Below are 23,739 nucleotides of genomic sequence, written 5' to 3'. Positions count from 1 at the left end.
CTCAATGAGTCAGTGAACAGCACCCACTGTGTGCAGAGGCCTATGGCAGGTCCCGGGAGGAATCTCAAATCAATCAACCATATTTATTGAGCGTTTACTGTGTGCAGAGCGGTCTACTAAGCGCTTGGGAAGAGGACAATATAACAGATTTGGTAGACATGTTCCCTGCAGACAACGAGCTCACAGTCTAGAGCGGGAGACAGACATTAAAATAAATTACGGATGTATACCTAGGCGCTGTAGGGTTGATGGTGGGGTGAAAGAAAGAGTACATATCCAAGTGCAAGGATGATGCCGAAGGGAGAGAGAGTAGGGGAAGTGAGGGCTTAGTTGGGGAAGGCCTTTTTGAGGAGATGGAATTATAACAAAGCTTTGAAGGTGAGGAGAGTTATCGCCTGTCCAATAGGAAGGGGGAGGGAATTCCTGGTCAGAGGCAGGATATGGGTGAAGGTCAGTGCATAGACAAGATCGAGGTTCAGTGAATGAGTAAGTTGGGGTTAGAGGAGCGAAGTGAGTGCTCTGGACTGTAGAAGGAAATCAGTGAGGTAAGATAGGAGGGGGCATGGTGATTGAGTGCTTTCAAGCCAATGGTGGGGAGTTTCTGTTTGATGCAGAGGTGGATGGGTAACCACTGGAGGTTTTTGGAGAAGTGGGGAGATGTGGAGTTAACTTTTTTTTAAGAAAATGATGTGTGCAGGGTGCAGGGTGCAGGGTGAAGTATGGACTGGCGTGGGGAGGGATAGGAGGTAGGGAGGTCAGCGAGGAGGTTGATGCAGTAATTGAGGTGGGAAAAGGTAAGTGCTTGGATCAGCATGGTAGCAGTTTGAATGGTGAGGAAAGGACAGATTTTAGCGATGCTGCTTTGCAGAATCGATAGGATTTGGTGACGGACTGAATACGTAGATTGAATGAGAGCAATGGGTCAGGGATAACGCCCAGGTTTCCGGCCCTGACCTGGAATAACGTGCTTAAAATCTACAAAGGGCTAGTAGTAGTAGTGATAATCCTATTTAAGCACCGTATTAGAACACTGGGAAAGAATATGGTGGTGGGAATTAGAAATGACCCCTGTCCCTCAAGGAGCTCACCATCTACAAATAAAAGATGGGGAGAGAAAAACCAGTGACAGACACATAAAGAGAGAGAAATCTACAAATGCTGAAACACCATAGGAGGCAAGGCCATCTACACAAAAACCAAAAAAGCAGTGGGGTATCGGGGTAGGAAGAGCAGAATTTCAGGTTCCCTGTGACTCCAAGTCCAACAGTCACAACTGCAGCCACAGTAACCACAGCCACAGGTACAGGAAAAGTAGGGGCTCTTAAAGGGGAAAAGATATGGACTCTATATGGTCCTATCATCATCGTTGCCTTTTATTGAGCACCTCCTGTACAGAGTCCTGTACTAGGTGCTTGGGAGGATACATTCAGATCAGGAAGCAGTTCCTGCCCTCAGAAAGCTTGCAAAGTAATAGGGGAGGAGAGGACACATAGATAGCATACGTACAATGGGCATAATATGGAAAATGAATACAACCAGTAACAAAAGCCAAAGAAAAATAGAGAGTAATGGCACTGAACCGACTGATGGATATTTCACTCCGATGCCCGGAACGTTTTTCTAGAGAAAAAATGTTCAGTCCACAGTTCCCCACTCCTCAAGAACCTCCAGTGGTTGCCCATCCACCGCCGCATCAAACAGGAACTCCTTACCATCAGCTTTAAAGCACTCAATCAACCCGCCCCTCTCCTATCCTACCTTGCTGATCTCTACAGCCCAACCTGCACACTTGACTCCTCCAACACCAATCTGCTCCCTGTACCTTGATCTCATCCATCTCACTGCTAACCCCTCACCTACGTCCTCCCTCTGGCCCGGAGCTCCCTCTACCTCCATATCCCATAGGCCACCACTCTCCCCACCTTCAAAACCTTACTAAAATAACATCTCCTCCAAGATGCCTTCCCCAACTAAGCCCTCAACTCCCTACTCCCTCTCCCTTGTGTGTTGCCTATGCACTTGGATCAGTTCACCTTAAGCACTTGATTTTCACCCAGTCGTATTTATTGAGCGCTTATTGTTTGCAGAAGCTTGGGAGAATACAACATAACCAACTCGGTAGACACATTACCTGCCCACAAGGAGCTTAGTGGAAAGAGCCCGGGCTTGGGAGTCAGAAGGACCTGGGTTCTAATCCCGGCTCCACCACTTGTCAGCTGTGTGACTTTGGGCAAGTCATTTAACTTCTCTGTGCCTCAGCTCCCTTATCTGTGAAATGGGGATGAAGACTGTGAGCCCCCCGTGGGACAACCTGATCACCTTGTATCCTCCCCAATGCTTAGAACAGTGCTTTGCACATAGTAAGTGCTTAATATTAATATCATTATTAGTAGGGAAGACAGACGTTAATATAATAAACTATGGCTACGTATATGAGTGCTGTGGGGTTGAGGGTGGGGTGAATGAAGGGTGCAAATCCAAATTCAAGGGTGATGCTGAAGGGTGTGGGAGAAGAGGAAATGAGGGCTTAATTGGGGCAAGGCCTCTTGAAGATGTGCTTTTAATAAGGCTTTGAAAGTGGGGAGAGTGATCATCTGTCACATACGAAGTGGGAGTTGCAGGCCAGAGGCAGGACTTGGGTGAGGGGTTGGTGGTGAGATTGAGGTAACAGTGAGTAGATTGGCATTAGTGGAGCCAAGTGTGCGGGCCAGGCTGTAGTAGGAAATCAGCAAGGTAAGGTAGGATGGGGCAAGGTGATTGACTGCCTTGAAGCTGATAGTACAGAGTTTCCATTTGATGCAGAGGTAGATGGGCAACCCTGTAGAAAAATCATCATCATCATCATCAATCGTATTTATTGCGCGCTTACTGTGTGCAGAGCACTGTACTAAGTGCTTGGGAAGTACAAGTTGGCAACATATAGAGACAGTCCCTACCCAACAGTGGGCTCACAGTCTAAAAGGGGGAGACAGAGAACAAAACCAAACATACTAACAAAATAAAATAAATAGAATAGATGTGTACAAGTAAAATAGAGTAACAAATATGTACAAACATATATACAGGTGCTGTGGGGAAGGGAAGGAGGTAAGATGGGGGGGTGGAGAGGGGGACGAGAGGGAGAGGAAGGAAGGGGCTCAGTCTGGGAAGGCCTCCTGGAGGAGGTGAGCTCTCAGTAGGGCCTTGAATGAAGGGAGGAAGAGAGCTAGCTTGGTGGATGGGCAGAGGGACTGGGGGCATTCCAGGCCCGAGGGAGGACGTGGGCCGGGGGTCGATGGCAGATGATCCGGGCAGCAGAGTGAAGTAAGGACCGGAGTGGGGAGAGACAGGAGGCAGGAAGGTCAGCAAGGAGGCCAGCAAGAAGGCTGATGCAGTAATCAAGGCAGGATCAATTAATCAATCAATGGTATTTTTATTCATTCATTCAATTGTATTTATTGAGTGCTTACTGTGTGCAGAGCACTAAGCGCTTGATTTATTGATTGATTTATTAACGATTTATTTATTATTGTTTACTATGTGCAGAGCATGCTATGTTTTAAGCGCTTGGAAGAGTACAATTAGCAGATGTGTTTCTGGCTCATAACGGGTTTAGTCTAGAGAGGAGAGGCTAATCAATCAAACGTATTTATTGAGAGCTTACTGTGTGCAGAGCACTGTACTAAGCACTTGGGAAATACAAGCTAAATGCTTGGATTAACATGGTAGCAGTTTGGAGGGAGAGGAAAGGGCAGATTTAAGTGATGTTGTGGAGGTTGAACTGACAGAATTTTGGTGACAGATTGAATACGTGGGTTCAATGAGAGAGTTGATAACACCAAGGTTATGGACTTGAGACCCCACCTTCTGCCCCAAGATACTTGTCTGTATCATTATATTCTCCCATTTCCCCCCACCTGTAATTGATTTGATTTAATGTCTGTCTCCCCCTCTAGATTGTAAGCTCCTTAACAATAGTAATAACCACTTTTGGAATTAAGTGCTCACTGTGTCAAGTGCCGTTCTAAGCGTTGGGGTAGACACAAATTGATCAGGTCAGGCACAGTCCCTGTCCTACGTGGGGCTCACATTTTACGCAGGAGGGAGAACAGGCATTGAATCCCCATTTTACAGTTGAGGAAACTGAGGCACAGAGAAGTTAAGTGACTTTCCCAAGGTGAAACAGCAGGCAAGTGGCAGAGCTGGGATTAGAACTCTGACCCTCCGACTCTTTCCACTAGGCCACGCTGCATCCCTCCAATTAATGCACGCTGCATTAAGCGCTTAGTACAGTGCTCTGCACACAGTAAGCGCTCAATAAATACGATTGATGATGATGATCCCTCCTTGTGGGCAGGGATCGTGCCGCCTAACCCTATGGGACTCTCCCAAGCACTTAGAACAGTGGTCTGCACGCACCAAGTGCTCAATAAATACAATTCATCTATTTTTTCTGGAGACAGGCTGAATGTGAGAGGCAAAAGGCAGAGGAGTCAAAGATGGCACCATGGTCTACTAAGCTCCTGAGCTAGAGAGAACGGATACCCAAGAAGGCAACAATCACCCAATCAATCAATCAATCGTATTTATTGAGCGCTTACTATGTGCACCCAGTTCCTCCCAGCGCTTCTTCTGTCACTGTCAGAGATGGGATCCGGGGCCGGGTGAACCCTCAGTTTGAGAGTCACGGCATTAGGAGTAGGTAGAAGGCTTTTGCAGAAATGTGAAATAATAATATAATAATAATGATGGCATTTGTTAAGCGCTTACTATGTGCAAAGCACTGTTCTAAGCGCTGGGGAAGTTACAAGGTCATCAGGTTATCCCACGGCGGCTCACAGTCTTAATCCCCATTTTACAGATGAGGTAACTGAGGCCCAGAGAAGTGAAGTGACTTATCCAAAGTCACACAGCTGACGGAGCCGGGATTTGAACCCATGACCTCTGACTCCAAAGCCCGGGCTCTTTCCACTGAGCCACACTGCTTCTCTAATTAAGCACTTACTACGTGCCAAGCACTGTTCTAAGCACTGGGTAGATAAAGGTTGATCAGATCAAGGTAGAAGCAGCGTGGCTCAGTGGGAAGAGCCTGGGCTTGGGAGTGAGAGGTCATGGGTTCAAATCCCAGCTCCACCACTTGTCAGCTGTGTGACCTTAGGCAAGTCACTTAACTTCTCTGAGCCTCAGTTCCCTCATCTGTAAAATGGGGACTAAGACTGTGAGCCCCATGTGGGACAACCTGATCACCTTGTATCCCCCCAGCGCTTAGAACAGTGCTTCGCACATAGTAAGCGCTTAACAAATGCCAGCGTTATTATTATTATTATTATCAGGTTGGACAGTCCCTGTCCCACATGGGGCTCCCACGCTTAATCCCCACTTTATAGATGAGGTAACTGAGGCACAGAGAAGTGAAGTGATTTACTCAAGGTCACACAGCAGACAGGTGGCAGAGCTGGGATTAGAACCCAGTTCCTTCTGATTCCCAGGCCCGTGCTCTATCCACAAAGCCAGGCTGCTTCTCCCCTCCCAGGCCCGTCAACCGTTGGTCTCCGGTTTGGGCCGATATCCATCAGAACACGAGAAATTAAACCGTACAAGTGAAAAGGTACAGACCCTATAGGAATGATTCTGTGCTCTCTCATTTCTTGTTCCATTTCAGGACAACAGAAATGTCTTTTGTACTTCAGCTGGATACATCAGCAACATCTGCTTCAGTTCCGAGGAAAATGACAAATTCACCGGGGTGGCTGTGTGGTACGTGCTCCCCAAAATTAAGGAGGTGGAGACTTTTGGGTGGTGTTAGAATGGAAAGGAGGGGAAAGAGGAGTTGGGTGACAACCCTGTGAGGTGACCCTCTGTGGGGAAAAGGGCATATCAGAATTCCAGTAGAGAGACACACACCAAAAATTAAAACTTTGCTTTTGAAATTTTATTGGATTCATCTCGACACAAAATCATCACAGCAGCTTGTAGTATGTTTCTCGCTCTCTCTCTCTCTCACTCTGTCTATTTTTCCCCCATTTGGGAATGTGGATAGCAAATAAATTCTTTAATATAACACATCGTACAATTTCAAAATTCTAGAATCACCGCACAGGATTCTCTACATGCTAAAGTGACAGTTTTCATTCATGAAAAGAAAGTTTGAGATTCCATTCATTAAGGAACACTATCCTCGAAGACAGTTTTAATATGTTTGGTATCAAATACACCGGCGACTGGGACAACCAGATCATACCCGGGGCACCCGAGGGTGAGCCGATGCCACACTAAGCCTCTGGCAGCCCAGTGCTTGGTCCCCGGGGACGGCCCTCCGAGGGACGGCCGACCAACACCTCTAGAGACGACAAAGCAGAACAAATGGGGACCCCAACATTTCCCGTTGGTGGCCGGCACACAGGTTGCTGGCTGAAATGGAGAAACCAACAGCTGTGGGACGTGCAGACCACCCGAATTCAACCATCCCTTTTTCCTTCTTGAATGTTTCAAAAAATGCCAACTGAACAAACAACCCCCAGCTCTATTTAAAAGCCAAAACCATTTCAGGACACTCTGGTTGGCTAAGACTCCATCCAAAGTATAAGGTGACAACATGTTCACACTTCCCGGCAAGAAACGAAATCAAGTCCTTGTCCTGTCCACGACTATTGGAGTATTTCTCACCACTTCAGCCACTTATCTGGTTGGCTCACGTCTGCCTACCAAACTAGTTGAGCTGGGACTTGGTGGTTCCCCATCCCTCCAACTCGCCCCGCGGCCAATTTTCAAGGCCCAGCTTCCCAAAGGTCAGCACTGAGGGAAAGATACTTCTCAACGGTAAGGACTCATTTGTTCATGCTGTTTGGAGGCCAAAAGATCATTTAAAGCAAGGAGGGGATTTGGGGTTGTTATATGGGGCAAGGGCATTTGATCCAGCCTTTGCTCCCCCAGCATTCGCAAATGTTTTTCAAGGGACACTGTCCTCCTCCTGCCACCCCGCCTCCAGATTTCCTGTTTCTTTGCTACATTCTACCTTGCTAGGAATGTGAGATTTCAGTGGGGTTTACAAAGCACATCAGCAGAGGTCACTTAAGAGAGTTCACGGAGAGGGAAAAAAGGCTGAGCAGTAACCCTTTTCAGCCCAGGTGTGAGCACTCATCCTGGAGGTAGCACAAACAAAGAGCTGCTGCTTTCAGGACCAAGTTGCCCCCATCGTTCTCTAGCGCTCCACCCTTGGCTCCAAAATGTGACCAAGTGCACGGGGGCTAAAAGAGCTGCAACTGGTTTGTGACCAGATCGTCTCCCTCGGCCGCCCCCGCACCAAATCACAGGGGTGGGGTGTGTGGGGGTGTGTGTGTGTGTCGCTGAATAAACTAACCCCCATTGGTCTGAATAAACTTCTGGATATTTCTGGGCTGGAAAGGATCTTTGCCAGAGTTGGTCAGAGGTTCCAAGTAAAAACAAAACACAGAAACAAACTCCCTCCTGCCCCCCTGCAAGAAAGATTGCTGACGCCCAGCCTCGGGGTGCCTAAACTGCGGATGGCAGTGGAGGTAACTTAAAAGCACGAGCCCGGTAGAGTATATGCGCACAAGGGAGAAACCTAACACTTAAATCTGTCTTTAAACATTTTTCTTTTAGTGCATCTTTGTAGTTGCAGTTTTGAAAAGCATTCATTCAACACTTCACCAAAGTCTCTTTCATCTCATCCAACAAGTTGCTCAGGAGGGTGGAATCACTGCATTTCCCATCAACTGACACAGAATTCTCCCCCTGAAAAGGAAAAAAGAAAAGTTTTCACTCTCTCCACTTCCGGGTTGGCCAGCTTTTTCCCGAGTTGCCCGGGCAGACCTAGGAGCCAAGAAGCAGAGAGCTGGGCTGAGAGCGCTCTGTCTACTGTCTCCCTGAAGAAACAGAGATGATGGGACCCTTGAGGCTACTAAAGATATGGTGCCCCTCTCCCCACTTTCCCCAGCCCGGCCCCCGACCTGCTGAGGGATGCCCTTAGTTCTCAGGCTCCTGGGGCTCTCACCTTCTTCACCAGCAGGCAGACATGATGTCCTTGGATAGAACGACTGTACATTGAGGCGCACGAATCAACTCGTTCCACGACTACAACACAGAAACCACACGAGCAATGTCAGTTTTTCCACACCATTTCCCAAATAGGGCTTGAAGAGCAGTTCTGAGCTCTACTGCTCCAGGGCCATTCCATGGTGGCTGGAATCGGCTGTTTTCCTGCTCATCCACCAAGGCCCCTAAACCAACCATGGCCATGTGGGGCCCCAGAGGCCATGGGAGCAAGGAAAGGGGGTACTACCCGATGGCCAGGGTGGCTTCCCTCCTCCGGCCTGACACAAAGAATGAAGCAGAGGGCGGGCTGACATGCCCCTTTTCGGGGCCAAAATTTATCAAGTGCCCAACTGGTGCAGTGCACTATACTGGACAGGGAAGAGTCGGGGTGCTGGATGGTTCGGACTCAGTCTCCGGGGGTGGGGAGGGAGAGAAAGAGCCCGAGAGGGTCGGATGGTTCGTGCTGGGTCACTGCAGGGGAGATTCAGGGATAGAGAGGGGACAATCAGGGAAGCCTTCCCTGACTGATCTCATCTCCCCATTCTATTCCCCTTCTTTACTGCAAGACCTGTGCACTTTTTTTTTTTTTTAGAAAAAGGTACTTGTTAAGCACTCCTATGTGCTAAATAACTGGTCTAAGCACTGAGGTAGATACAAACTGATGAGGTTGGACAGAGTCTCTGTCTCACATGGGGCTCACAGTCTGAGTAGAAGGAAGAGCAGGTACTGAATCTCCATTTGACAGACTAGGAACGGAGGGCCAGAGAAGTGAAGTGACTTGCCCAAGGTCCCACAGCAGGCAAGTGGCTCCCCAGCCCTGTGCTCTTTCCAATAGACCACGTTGCTTCTCCCTTGAGCCCATACTCCCTAAATCCTGAGACGACAATAATAATAATAATAATAATAATGATGATGGTATTTGTTAAGCACATACTATGTGCCAAGCACTGTTCTAAGCACTGGGGAAGATACAAGGTAGTCAGAGTGTCCCACGTGGGGCTCACTGTGTTAATCCCCATTTTCCAGACGAGGTAACTGAGGCCCAGAGAAGTGAAGTGACTTGCCCGAGGTCACACAGCAGACAAGTGGTGGAGTCGGGACTAGAACCCATGATCTTCTGACTCCTAGGCCCGGCCTCTATCCAGTAGGCCATGCTGCTTCTCGCCCCACCCCAATCCCCACAGCACTTAACACGGACTTTTCTTTATGCTCTTGCCCTCGCCTCCACCTGTTATTTCTTTTAAAGTCTGCATACCCCGTTCCCCTCCCCTGTGCTCAATCGCAAGCTCCTTGAGGGCAGGGGCTGCACCTACTGACTCTCCTGTGCATTCCTGAGGACTCAGTTCAGTTCTCTGCCCACAGAAAGTGCTCAGTGAAAAACGCTGACTGACTAATTAACTGCTCTGCACAGAACAGGCTCTCGCTTGGATGGGCCAAAGCAAGGGGAGGAGGGCGGCGCTTGTCTACCATTCTTTCTTCGCATAAAGTCTGATCCACCCAGTGATTTGGGAATTTTGAAAACTGGGCCTACCCACCCCCGCCTTCAAATAGAAACAGTCCCTTACCTGAAAAGTGGTGATGAAAACAAATCTTCGCCAGGAGATGTTGGAAAGAAATGCTAATCCCGTCCACTTTGATTGAATTCATGTTCAGCTCCCCGGATTCCAGCAACTTGGCAAAAGCATCGCTGTCCAAAAACAAGTGATGGGAGGGGGCAACAACCCAGATACCGCGATGAAGGTTTCGGACAATTCTGTGGTGACTGTCCAACTCCCCCCAACCACCCCCCGACCCCAATAAGGATCCCAGAAGGCAGCAGGAAATACAGGCACTCGAGGCCCAGGTTTGCCAGACTCAAACCGTTCATTCATTCATTCAATCGCATTTATTGAGTGCTTACTGTGTGCATAGCACTGTACTAGGCACTTGGGAAGTACAAGTTGGCAACATATAGAGACGGTCCCTACCCAACAACGGGCTCACAGTCCGTTGAATGGGGAGACAGACAACAAAATATGTAGATAGGTGTCAAAATCGTCAGAATAAATAGAATTAAAGCTATATGCACATCACTAACAAAATAAATAGAATAGTAAATATGTACAAGTAAAATAAATAGAGTAATAAATCTGTTCAAATATATACAAGTGCTGTGGGGAGGGGAAGGAGGTAGGGTTGGAGGTTGGGGAGAAGGAGAAGAAAAGGGGGGCTCAGTCTGGGAAGGCCTCCTGGAAGAGGTGAGCTCTCAGTAGGGCTTTGAAGGGAGGAAGAGAGCTAGCTTGGAGGATATGTGCAGGGAGGGCATTCCAGGCCAGGGGAAGGACGTCGGCCGGGGGTCGATGGCGGGACAGGCGAGAACGAGGCACAGTGAGGAGGTTAGCGGCAGAGGAGCGGAGGGTGTGGGCTGGGCTGGAGAAGGAGAAAAGGGAGGTGAGGTAGGAGGGGGCAAGGTGATGGAGAGCCTTGAAGCCGAGAGTGAGGAGTTTTTGCCTGATTCATTGGTTCATTCATTCAATCCTATTTATTGAGCGCTTACTGTGTGCAGAGCACTCTATTAAGCACTTGGGAAGTACAAGTTGGCAACATATAGAGACGGTCCCTACCCAACAACGGGCTCACAGTCCAGAAGGGGGAGACAGACAACAAAACAAAACATGTAGACAGGTGTCAAGTTGTCAGAACAAATAGAATTAAAGCTAAATGCACAACTTTAACAAAATAAATAGAATAGTAAATATGTACAAGTAAAATAAACAGAGTGATAAATCTGTACAAACATATATACAGGTGCTGTGGGGAGGGGAAGGAGGTAGGGCAGGGGGGATGTGGAGGAGGAGAGGAAAAAGGGGGCTCAGTCTAGGTAGGCCTCTTGGAGGAGGTGAGCTCTCAGTAGGGCTTTGAAGGGAGGATGAGAGCTAGCTTGGCGGATGTGCGGAGGGAGGGCATTCCGGGCCAGGGGGAGGACGTGGGCCGGGGGTCGACGGCGGGACAGGCGAGACCGAGGCACGGTGAGGAGGTTAGCGGCAGAGGAGCGGAGGGTGCGGGCTGGGCTGTAGAAGGAGAGAAGGGAGGTGAGGTAGGAGGGGGCGAGGTGATGGACAGCCTTGAAGCCAAGAGTGAGGAGTTTTTGCTTGATGCATAGGTTGATGGGCAGCCACTGGAGATTTTTTGAGGAGGGGAGTAACATGCCCAGAGTGTTTCTGCACAAAGATGATCCAGGCAGCAGAGTGAAGTATAGACTGAAGTGGGGAGAGACAGGAGGATGGGAGATCAGAGAGGAGGCTGATGCAGTAATCCAGTCGGGATAGGATGAGAGTTTTGAACCAGCAAGGTAGCCGTTTGGATGGAGAGGAAAGGGCGGATCTTGGCGATGTTGTGGAGGTGAGACGGGCAGGTTTTGGTGACGGATTGGATGTGTGGGGTGAACAAGAGGGCGGAGTCGAGGATGACACCAAGGTTGCGGGCTTGTGAGACAGGAAGGATGGTACTGCCATCTACAGTGACGGGAAAGTCAGGGAGAGAGCACGGTTTGGGAGGGAAGATAAGGAGTTCAGTCTTGGACATATTGAGTTTTAGATGGCGGGCAGACATCCAGATGGAGATGTCCTGAGGGCAGGAGGAGATAAGAGCCTGGAGGGAGGGAGAGAGAGCAGGGGCAGAGATGTAGATTTGGGTGTCATCAGGTAGAGATGATAGCTGAAGCCATGGGAGCGAATGAGTTCACCAAGGGAGTGAGTGTTGATAGAAAACAGAAGGGGATCAATCAATCAATCGTACTTATTGAGCGCTTACTGTGTGCAGAGCACTGTACTAAGCTCTTGGGAAGTACAAGTTGGCAACATATAGAGACAGTCCCTACCCAACAGTGGGCTCACAGTCTAAAAGGGGATGGGATGGGGAGGAGGAGCCTGCAAAGGAGACTGAGAATGAATGGCTAGAGAGATAAGAGGTGAACCAGGAGAGGACGGAGTCTGTGAAGCCAAAGTTGGATAGAGTGTTGAGGAGAAGGGGGTGATCCACAGTGTCAAAGGCAGCTGAGAGGTCGAGAAAAATTAAGATAGAGTAGGAGCCATTGGATTTGTCAAGGAGGAGGTCATTGGTGATCTTTGAGAGGGTAGTTTTGGTGGAGTGTAGGGGATGGAAGCCAGATTGGAGGGGGTTAAGGAGAGAGCTGGCATTGAGAAATTCGAGGCAGCGAGTGTAGACGACTCGTTCTAGGAGTTTGGAAAGGACGGGTAGGAGGGAGAAAGGGCGATAACTAGAAGGGGAGGTGGGGTCAAGAGAGGGGTTTTTTAGGAGGGGGGAGACGTGGGCACGTTTGAAGGCAGAGGGGAAGGAACCAGTGGAGAGTGAACAGTTGAAGATGGAAGTTAAGGAGGGGAGGAGGGAAGGGGCGAGAGATTTCATAAGATGAGAGGGAATGGGGTCTGAAGCACAGGAGGATGGAGCAGCACTTGAGAGGAGGGAGGGGATCTCATCTGAAGATACTGCTGGGAAGGATGGAGAGTAACAGAGAGCAGGGGGGTTGGAGAAGGGGGAGGAGTGACTTTGGGGAGCTCAGACCTGATGGAGTTAATTTTACTAATGAAGTAGGAGGCCAGATCTTTGGGGGTGAGGGATGGAGGAGGGGGAGGAACAGGGGGCCTGAGAAGGGAGTTAAATGTACGGAACAGCTGATGGGGATGATGGGCATGGGTGTCAATAAGGGAGGAGAAATAGTTTTGCCTGGCAGAAGAGAGGACAGAGTTAAAGCAGGAAAGGATAAACTTAAAGTGAACAAGGTTGGCTTGGTGTTTAAACTTTCGCCAGCAGCGTTCAGCAGCTTGAGCAGAAGAGCAGCCGGAACCACAAGCCTACGGGGGGGATGGCGCGGGGAACCAGCCTCCACCTGACAACAGCTGGCCACAAACAAGTCTCGTCCTACCCAGAGGCAGGGAGTTTTCTCTCGGTCAAAGCTGGTTCAGACGAGCTTCTGCTTAAAAATCTCAAAACCCCACTTTAGCCACCTTCCCAACGTGACAAGACCTTGCTGCAAGCAGAGGGGCCATTTCACTGAAGAGCCAGAGCCACCCCCCGGCCCACCTCCCCATTCCCCCCAGCCACAGCACAGCAGAGGCCCGGCTTCTGCGAGGCACTCAAGAAGACGAAGCTGTGAACTGAGTTAGGTGAGCCCCTGCCTTTGTTCAGCGCTTACCTGTAGCAAGGTGTGGTGATCAGGTATGAAGTGCAACTGAAGTGCAGTTTGAAATCTAGTTTCTCGTGGGTCGAACCTTCCTCATTCTGCAACAGGTCAAAGAAAAGGTGAGGTGAATAGAAATGGGAGTTTTGGCAACAGGAGATGCCTAGAGGCCCCAGTTTCTAGCCCAAGTGCCCAGGCAAGGCTACAGTCCACCAGGGTCCGGTTTCAGGGATTGGGTGCACCTGGTCAGGACGTCCAAAGACTATGGGAGCGGGCCATCCAACCAGAGTGACTGTGAGGAATCTGGGATGCCGAGTCCATCTGCCCCCATGGAAGCCCATTCCAAACGTTTCCTCCTCACTGTCACCGAGCCTCCTGGAAACACTCCAGAAGGAGACGGGGTCCCTTCCCCCTCTTCCGTGCCAGGAAACAGGGAGAGTCGAACTACAAACTAGCAGCCCCCGGCTACCATCCCTGAGGGCAGCGTGGCCAGGGACCCTAGGAGCTCCTCACCCGACTCCAAATGGGGAAACCACTAGGGCCAAGCCACCTGGCAGAGACCGACAAGGCCCCAGCAGAATTGGTGTGCAGAAGATGATTTTGCGTGTGTGGCGGGGTGAGTGGGTCTGGGGATTTGCAGGTGAGCACCATGACGACAGGAGCCCCCAAACAGTGCCGCCCTCTAGTTAAGTCAACCTCCCCGGGCAAGACTTGAGGTCTGAAGCTGAAAACAGACACTTCAATGCCACACTTACTTTGACTATAAAAGACAGAGTTCCTTTGAGCTTCTGCGCCATAACGATGCTCTGAACAGTAAACACAAACTGGGCTTCATTCGAGATTCCTACACGGGAAGAAAGGGGAATGGAGGAGAAAGAAAGTGGAGCTGTGAAGTCTCCCATGACAGTACAATGGGAGATGAGGACAGTGAAGGAACTCAGACTGGGAATTTTCTTGGGTCAGAGATATCAGCTAAGCAGTGGAGCCTCATGACCACCAAGACTCTCACTGGCCTAGGATGGCTCTAGATGGGAAGCTCTTTGAGGACAGGGAACCTATCCTATCTACAGAGAGGGTATCCTATCTACCCTCTCTGTTCTATTGTACTCTCCCAAGTGCTGAATACAGTGCTCTGCACACAGTAAGTGCTCAACATACTTCCATACTTCACTCCACTGCCCAGATTATCTTTCTCCAGAAACGTTCAGGGCATGTCACCCCCCTTCCTCAAAAATCCTGGCTATGCCACTTGTCTGCTGTGTGACCTGGGGCAAGTCACTTCACTTCTCTGGGCCTCAGTTACCTCATCTGTAAAATGGAGATTAAGACTGTGAGCCCCATGTGGGACAACCTGACTTGCAGCGTGGCTCAGTGGAAAGAGCCCGGGCTTTGGAGTCAGAGGTCATGGGTTCAAATCCCAGCTCCACCAACTGTCAGCTGTGTGACTTTGGGCAAGTCACTTAACTTCTCTGTGCCTCAGTTACCTCATCTGTAAAATGGGGATTAAAACTGTGAGCCCCCCGTGGGACAACCTGATCACCTTGTAACCTCTCCAGCACTTAGAACAGTGCTTTGCACATAGTAAGCACTTAACAAATACCATCATTCTTCTGATTATTATTACCCCAGTGCTTAGAACAGTGTCTGGCACATAGTAAGCACTTAAATACCATTATTATTATTATCCGGACACGCCAATCACAGGACCGAGGTTAAATGACAGTCATGGGGTTGAGGCTAAGTGGCTGTGGCCCAACAAACCAGAGTCAAGCAAGCACTTGGGAAAAAGCTCAGGAGACTGGCTCCAGTAGGAGCTACACTGTCACTTTTGGGAAAATTGTTGGTAAATGCCATCCTCAGACCTCAATTATTTAGGCCAATGTACAGGGCTTACCTGCTCTGCTTTATTCATCTCTCAAACTGCACTAGGTCGATCTCGTTCCCATAATTATTATTATCGTATATGTTACTGCTTAGTATATGTCAAGCGTTGTACTAAGCGCTGGGGTAGATACAAGATCATCACGTCAGACACAGTCCCGGACCCAGGCAGGGCTCATGGTCTAAGAGGGGAGGGAGGACAGGTTTTGAATCCCCAGTTTCCAGAGGAGGAAACTGAGGCCCAGAGAAGTGAAACAGCTCGTCTGAGGTTCCCCAGCAGGCAAGTGGCGGAGCCAGGATGAAAACCCAGGTCCTCTGATTCCCAGGCCTGTGCTCTTTCCACTAGGCTGCCACACTGCTTACACTCAGTTATGTAAAGCTGAATTTTCACTGGAACAATCTAAAGGATCAATAAGCACACGGTCATCCTTTGCAGGTGGAAAAGCGCCGCTACCGATTCTCTTCCTCGGCATTTACTGAGCACTTGTGCAAAGGGCCACATACAAGCCACTGGGGAGCACACAAAACAAACAGGAGGCACCATCCCTGCACTCAAGAAGCTTACAGTTGAGACCTCTCAGGGGAGCTGGGGGTGGTGGGCGGACGGAAGGATGACCGAAACTGTCTGTCCTGTCTACATACTGAGAAGCAGCACGGCGCAGTGAGAGGCAGCATGGCATAGTGGATAGAGCACGGGCTTGGGAGTCAGAAGGTCATGGGTTCTAATCCCGGCTCCGCCACTTGTCTGCTGTGTGATCTTGGGCAAGTAACTTCACTTCTCTGTGCCTCAGTTACCTCATCTGTAAAATGGCGATTGAGACTGTGAACCCCATGTGGGACAGGGACCGTGTCCAACCTGATTTGCTTGCAACCACCTCAGCGCTTAGTACAGTGCCTGGCACGTACAAAGAGTTTAACAAATAGCATAATTATTATTATTATATTGCACCCAAAGGCTCACCTCTTGGCATCCCAATTTTCTGCTGTTATTATTATGGTCTTTATTGCACAAAAGACACTTGAGTAAATACAACTTAAGCTTCAGATAACCTAAATGGCACTTTCTTTTTCCCCTGGGAAGCTCACAGTGACCTCAATCCTGAACTTTCCGGATATCGGGATAATGAGGAGAAGAGGGGACCCAGGTTTAGAGGCAGGAGCCTCAGGAGCCTCAAGTTGTAGTTCCCGCTCTGGCCCCGGCCCCCTGGGCGATCACGGGTGTCTCTGGGCCCCGGTTTCCTTATCTGTAAAATGGGGGCAAAAATACTTATACTTCCTCCCTCGTAGACCATGCGCCCCCTGGGGAACCGGGACCGTGTCTCAGCTGATTACCCCAAATTTAGCCCAGCACTTAGTGCAATGCCTAGGATACGGGAAGCGCTTAATAAATACAAGGCTGCAGCAGGGCGGTTATCGACCAAGTAGCTGAAAAAAAAAAGCCTTCTCACTATAGAGAAGCGGCACCCCGGTGTATCGCATGGAACACCGTGAGGTCAAGAGCAGGAGGACCATTTGGCAACCTGAGGTGGCGGGGACATGGCTGCAATTCACTGTGGAACCGGGCTGAGCTGGCCCAGGGCAGCCCTGGAGGAGAATGGCCCACACCCGCCCCCTGAACCACCTAGGCTGAGTGGACAGCAAAGAGAAGCAGCGTGGCCTAGTGGATACAGCACAGGCCTGGGATGCAGAGGACCTGGGTTCTAATCCCCCACTTGCCACTTGTCTGCTGTGCGACCTTGGCCAAGTCACTTCACTTGTGAGCTTCAGTTACCTCATCTGTAAAATGAGGATTAAGACTGTGAGCACCACGTGGGACAAGGACCATGTCTAACCTGATCGACTTGTACCTACCCCAGCACTTAGTACAGCGCCTGGCATACAGTAAGCACTTAACAAATACCATTTTAAAAAAAAGGATGTGTCCACTCTCTAACACAGAGCCTCAACGAGCTGGGTTTGGGTTCGGCTTTGGCTTGAGCAGAATTTCCCACCAGGGACGCTGAGCCCAGCTTCGAGGGGACTTACCCGGAGGCAGTTGGAAGGGCACAGGGATTCCGTCGTGCACCGATGCTCCTTCAGGACGCATCATCTTAGTGTTCAGGGAATCCAGCACATTTAATTCCATGCTTTTCAGGAAGCTGCTGCTCTTGTTTTCAAAAATCACAGAGACCGTGACCTGGCTGTCCTTCTGGAGGTTGCCTTGAATGTCATACATCTGCAGCAGCAGAGTCAAAGGGGACATTACCAGGCTGTTTTCTGCCCAAGTCCAGAATAAGGTACAGGGGCTACAGTGTTGATTTCAGCGGGGAAATGCCAGGCTCCCGGCCTCATCGAAGAGGCCGGGGCAGAGTGCTAGAACCTAGGCCGACTTTAGTGCGAATACCAATGTACAACAGGCAGAGTGGGGAACACAAATGACTCACCATTTTGATATAAGAATTTTCAGCGAGAAGGCAGTAACTAGACATTGGCTGGAAAAACAAATACATAAACAAAAAAAACGAATTAGGTTACACAGGCAGAGAAGGTTCAAGGGAAGGGTTTTAGCCAGCAAGCATACTGAGACTAACTTACAAGCCCTCCAAATCCTTTATCACAGTGGGAGGGAGATACCCACTTCAGCAGCGCTAGGCATAGTGCTAATGGTCAAGGTATTTAAAGAGTGCTTACTGGGCACAAGGCATGGTCTGGGAAAGCACAGCGGAAGTACGAGACACATCCCCTGCCCACAAGCAGCTTACACTCTACTGGGGGAGTCAGACATAAGATTGTTGACCCAACAGGATAATCAAAATAGGAACAGCAATAACAACAACGGTTGCGGTATTTGTTAAGAGCTCAGTATGTGCCAAGCACTGTAGTAAACCCTGGGATAGATAACCAGATAATCAGGTCGGATACAGCCCCTGTCCCAAGTGAGACTCACAACCTAAGGGGGGAGAGAGAACAGGTATCAAATCCCCATTTTCCAGATGAGGAAACCGAGGCTCAGGGAAGTGAACTGACGTGTCCAAGGTCACACAGCAGGCAAGTGGCCCCCTCTAGACTGTGAGCTCATTGTGGGCAGGGAACGTGTCTCCCACTCACCAGCTTGGACACACACTTGATCTCATCATCTCTACCCACTGCACAATCTCTACCCTCAATAACTCTGAAAACCCTCTATCCGACCACAACTTCCTCACTTGCCTCCTCTCCCACACACCTCCTCCCCATATATCTGTACTACTCCCCCACAGAGACCTCCGATTTTTTGACCCCATCCAATTTTCTCATCTCATCATGCCCCACTTAGCCTTCATGCCCAAACTACCTTCCCTTGGTAAACAAATTGATGCTCTCAACACCACCCTCTCTACTCAACTCAGCTCACTTGCTCCCCTATCCCTTCATCAATCACTAACCCCCCAGCCCTGGATCACCTGCATGGTCTGTCTCCTTCACTCTTGTGCGAGAGCCACGGAGCGCTGCTGGCGGAAATCTCAATATCAGGCCGACTTTGGACACTTCAAGTTTATCCTTGTGTGCTTTAACTCGGCCCTCTCCTTTGCCCGAAGTTATTTCTTTGCCCTTACTGACACCCATGCCCATCACCCTCGCCAGTTGTTCCAGACATCTAACTCCCTCCTCAGGCCCCCTGTTCCCCCACCCTCCCCATTCCTTGCCCCCAATGACCTGGTCAACTACTTCATTAAGAAAATTGACACTATAAGGCGTGAGCTCCCTAAAATCAGTCCCTCCCCCATGCTGCCTCCTCTTCAACTCTATCTTTCCCGACAGTATCTACAGAGGAGACCTCCTGCCTCTTCTCAAAATCCACTCCCTCCACCTGCATAGCCAACCCCATTCCTTTGCACCTATCAAAACACTTGCCTTCTTCCTTTTTTCCTCCATAACTGCCATCTTCGACTATGCGTTCTCCAATGGTTTCTTCCCCACTGATTTCAAACATGTCCATGTCTCCCTATCCTAAAAAAACCCTCCCTTGACCCCATGGCCCCCTCCAGTTATCGCCCTATCTCCCTCCTACCATTCCTCTCCAAACTCCTTGAGCAAGTTGTCTACACCCGCTGTCTCAAATTCCTCTTGTCCAATTCTCTCCTTGACCGCCTTCTGGCTCAATGTAAAGAGCACAGGCTTGGGAGTCAGTGGTCATGGGTTCAAATCCTGGCTCCGCCAATTGTCAGCTGTGTGACTTTGGGCAAGTCACTTAACTTCTCTGTGCCTCAGTTACCTCACCTGTAAAATGGGGATTAAGACTGTGAGCCCCACGTGGGACAACCTCATCACCTTGTATCCTCCCCAGCGCTTAGAACAGTGCTTTGTACATAGTAAGCGCTTAACAAATGCCATCATTATAATTACAGAGAAGCAGTGTGGCTCAGTGGAAAAGAGCATGGGCTTTGGAGTCAGAGATCATGGGTTCAAATCCCGGCTCTGCCAATTGTCAGCTGAGTGACTTTGGGCAAGTCACTTAACCTTCTCTGTGCCTCAGTTACCTCATCAGTAAAATGGGGATTAAGACTGTGAGCCCCCCGTGGGACAACCTGATCACCTTGTAACCTCCCCAGTGCTTAGAACAGTGCTTTGCACACTGTAAGCGCTTAATAAATGCCATCATTATTATTCACTCCACAAAAGCTGCCCTCTCAAAGGTCACCAATGATCTCCTTCTTGCCAAATCCAAAGGCCTCTACTGCATCCTCATCTTCCTTGACCTCTTGGCTGCCTTCAACATTGCCGGCCATCTCCTTCTCCTGGAAACATTATCCTACCTCGGCTTCACTGACTCCGTCCTCTCCTGGGTTCTCCTCTTATTCCTCCGGCCACTCATTCTCAGTCTCCTTTGCAGCTCCTAGTCTGCTTCCCAGGCTGTAAATGCAGGGGTCCCTCAAGGTCCCTCAGTCCCCTTCTATTCTCTACCTAAACCCACTCCCTTGGAGAACTCATTCGCTCCCATGGCTTCAACTTATCAGCTCTATGTGGATGATACTCAAATCTACATCTCCAGCCCTGATCTCTCTCTCCCGCTCTGCAGTCTCGCGTTTCCTCCTGCCTTCAAGACAACTCTACTTGGATGTCCTCTCGTAACCTCAAGCTTAACATGTCCAAAACAGAACTCCTTATCTTCCCACCCAAACCCTCTCCTCCCCCTCACTTTCCCATCACTGTAGATGGCACCACCATCCTTCCTGTCTCACAAGCCCTTAACCTTGGCATTATCCCTGACTCCTCTCTCTCATTCCACCCACATATTCAATCCATCACAAAATCCTGTCAGTCCCACCTTCACAACATCACTAAAATCTGCCCTTTCCTCTCCATTCAAACTGCTACCACGTTAATACAATCACTTATCCTATTCTGCCTGGATTACTACATCAGCCTCCTTACTGACCTCCCAGCCTTCTGTCTCTCCCCACTCCAGTCCATACTTCACTCTGCTGCCCAGATCATTTTTCTACAAAAATGTTCAGGGCGTGTTCCCCCACTCCTCAAGAAACTCCAGTGGTTGCCCATCCACCTCAATATCAAACAAAAACTCCTCAACATTGGCTTTAAAGCACTCACTTGCCTTGTCCCCTCCTACCTCACCTCGCTACTCTCCTACTACAACCCAGCCTGCACACTTCGCTCCTCTAAAGCTAACTTTCTCACTGTGCCTCCACCTCATTTACCTCGCCATCAACCCTTTGCCCATGTCCTACCCGTGGCCTGGAACGCCCTCCCACCTCAAATCCCACAATTAGACTTCCCCCTCTTCAAAGCCTTATTGTCTTAAAAGCACAGTCTTTTTAGACTGTGAGCCCACTGTTGGGTAGGGACTGTCTCTATATGTTGCCAATTTGTACTTCCCAAGCGCTTAGTACAGTGCTCTGCACATAGTAAGCGCTCAATAAATACAATTGATTGATTGATTGATTGATTGAAGGCACATCTCCTCCAAGAGGCCTTCCGTGAAAAAGCCCCTCTTTCCTCTTCTGCCACTCCCTTCTGTGTTGCCCTGACTTGCTCCCTTTGTTCATCCCCGCTCCCAGCCTCACAGCACTTATGTGCATATCTGTAATTGATTTATTTATATCCGTGTCTGTCCCCCCCCGCCCTGCCTCTAGGTTGTAAGCTTGTTGTGGGCACGGAATGTGTCATTTATTGTTGCAGTGTACTCTCCCAAGTGCTTAGTACAGTACTCTGCACACAGTAAGTGCTCAATAAATATGACTGAATGAACTCGGTTCTATTGTGCTTTCCCAAGTTCTAAGTACAGGGCTCCACACACAAGTAAGTGCTCAATAAATAGCACTGACTGAAAGCGGCAGAGCCAGGATAAGAACCGAGGTCCTCCGACTCCCAGGATGGGCTCTGTCCGTTAGGATGCACTGCTTTTCATAATAATAATACCGATAATGATGATAGCTATTGATAGAGAATCTAGCAATCATTGATGGATGGAGAAGCAGCGTGGCTTAGCGGAAAGGGCACGGGTTTGGGAGTCAGAGGTCGTGGGTTCTAATCCCAGCTGAACCACTTATCATCATCAATCGTATTTATTGAGCGCTTACTATGTGCAGAGCACTGTACTAAGTGCTTGGGAAGTACAAATTGGCAACATATAGAGCCCGTCCCTACCCAACAGTGGGCTCCCAGTCTAAAAGGGGGAGACAGAGAACAAAACCAAACATACTAACAAAATAAAATAAATAGAATAGCTATGTACAAGTAAAATAGAGTAACAAATATGTACAAACATATATACAGGTGCAGTGGGGAAGGGAAGGAGGTAAGATGGGGGGAATCATCATCATCATCAATCGTATCTATTGAGCACTTACTATGTGCAGAGCACTGGACTAAGCGCTTGGGAAGTACAAGTTGGCAACATATAGAGCCGGTCCCTACCCAATAGTGGGCTCCCAGTCCAAAAGGGGGAGACAAAGAACAAAACCAAACGTACTAACAAAATAAAATAGAATAGCTAAGTACAAGTAAAATAAATAAATAAATGGAGTATTTATTTACAGGGGGGATGGAGAGGGGGAGAGGAAGGAAGGGCCTGACCAATGGCCAGGACCACGTTTTGGGTTCTGGGGAGCCCCTGGATTCCCATGGAATTTTTTTTCCCCCCTCCCCAGCCCTCTGACTGCTCCCTTGCCGCTGTGGCTTCCTGGTGGGCTTCGCCCGGAGCATCGCCACGGTCGGGCTTGGCGGGGCTCGGAGAGTGGGGGGGCCGCCCGCCCGCCCGCCCCTCCCATCCTCCCGCGCCAATGACGGTTCGGCCCCCCGGGGAGAGGGGCCCACCACCACCCGAGCGCAGGCCGCGGAGCCCCGAAGGCCCGACGGGGCAGCTGTGTGACTTTGGGCAACTCACTTAACTTCTCTATGCCTCAGTTATCTCATCTGTAAAATGGGGATTAAGACTGTGAGCCCCACGTGAGACAACCTCATTATCTTCTATCTACCCCAGCGCCTAGAACAGTGCTTGGCTCATAGTAAGCACTTAACAAATACCATCATTATAATACACAATGGACTCAGGAGAATAAATGATGGACGACTCAGTTGATTAGATGCACAGAGGCAAGTGCTGAAGAACACTTAAGTCCTGGGGTGGCTGATAGGCTGATATTCATTTAATCGTATTTATTGAGCGCTGTGTGCAGAGCACTGTACTAAGCGCTTGGAAAGTACAAGTTGGCAACATATAGAGACGGTCCCTACCCAGCAGTGGGCTCACAGTCTAGACGGGGGAGACAGAGAACAAAACAAAACATATTAACAAAATAAAATAAATAGAATATGTACAAGTAAAATAAAGAGAGTAATAAATACGCACAAACGTATACATATATACAGGTGCTATGGGGAGGGGAAAGAGGTAAGGTGGGGGGGGATGGGGAGTGGGAAGAGGGGGAGAGGAAGGAGGGGGGCTCAGTCTGGGAAGGCCTCCTGGAGGAGGTGATCTCTCAGTAGGGCTCTGAAGGGAGGAAGAGAGCTAGCTTGGTGGATGTATGGAGGGAAGGCATTCCAGGCCAGGGGGATGACGTGGGCCGGAGATCGACGGCGGGACAGGCGAGAACAAGGCACGGTGAGGAGATTAGCAGCAGAGGAGCGGAGGGTGCGGGCTGGGCTGGAGAAGGAGAGAAGGGAGGTGAGGTAGTAGGGGGCGAGGTGATGGACAGCCTTGAAGCCGAGGGTGAGGAGTTTTTGCCTGATGCGTAGGTTGATTGGTAGCCACTGGAGATTTTTGAGGAGGGTAGTAACATGCCCGGAGCGTTTCTGGATGAAGACAATCCGGGCAGCGGCGTGAAGTATGGATTGAAGTGGGGAGAGACAGGAGGATGGGAGATCGGAGAAGAGGCAGATGCAGTAATCCAGACGGGATAGGATGAGAGCTTGAACGAGCAGGGTAGCGGTTTGGATGGAGAGGAAAGGGTGATATGACTTGGGATGTTAGGGTTTTATGTTGGGGAGACAGAAAGCTCGAGGGAGGGGACAGAGGTGGGAGACTCGAAAGCGTGGGACAGTTAGAGAAGGTGCACTTGGGGGGCACCAACAGAGTAAGCTGTGAGGAGTAGCCTGTGAAGAGAGCTGCTAAATAAGATGGTGGAAAGCCTCAAGGCTGATTGGGAGGAGTTTCTGTTTGGCGC

The 23,739-nt window shown here is 49.6% G+C and overlaps 1 protein-coding gene across 2 annotated transcripts in view; it reads right to left on the bottom strand.

Moving 5' to 3' along the window:
- Window positions 1-5,889: 5,889 nt before the first annotated feature.
- AP3D1 (adaptor related protein complex 3 subunit delta 1) overlaps window positions 5,890-23,739 on the bottom strand; it is a 108,733-nt gene continuing 90,883 nt past the window's right edge. For both annotated transcript variants that reach the window (XM_038740567.1, XM_038740566.1), the window contains exons 26-32: window positions 17,518-17,565; window positions 17,120-17,309; window positions 13,969-14,057; window positions 13,229-13,314; window positions 9,600-9,721; window positions 7,994-8,073; window positions 5,890-7,734 (exon numbers count right to left, since the gene is read on the bottom strand). In XM_038740567.1, coding sequence (XP_038596495.1) covers window positions 7,639-7,734; window positions 7,994-8,073; window positions 9,600-9,721; window positions 13,229-13,314; window positions 13,969-14,057; window positions 17,120-17,309; window positions 17,518-17,565 — 711 coding nt within the window. In that variant the 3' untranslated portion in view covers window positions 5,890-7,638. The remainder of the gene's footprint in view (window positions 7,735-7,993; window positions 8,074-9,599; window positions 9,722-13,228; window positions 13,315-13,968; window positions 14,058-17,119; window positions 17,310-17,517; window positions 17,566-23,739) is intronic.

The sequence above is a fragment of the Tachyglossus aculeatus genome, chromosome X1 (assembly GCF_015852505.1).
Source record: "Tachyglossus aculeatus isolate mTacAcu1 chromosome X1, mTacAcu1.pri, whole genome shotgun sequence".
NCBI classification, from domain to species: Eukaryota; Metazoa; Chordata; class Mammalia; order Monotremata; family Tachyglossidae; genus Tachyglossus; species Tachyglossus aculeatus.
The sequence above is the reverse complement of the archived record's forward strand: the minus strand, read 5'-3'. Positions and strand labels throughout refer to the sequence as shown.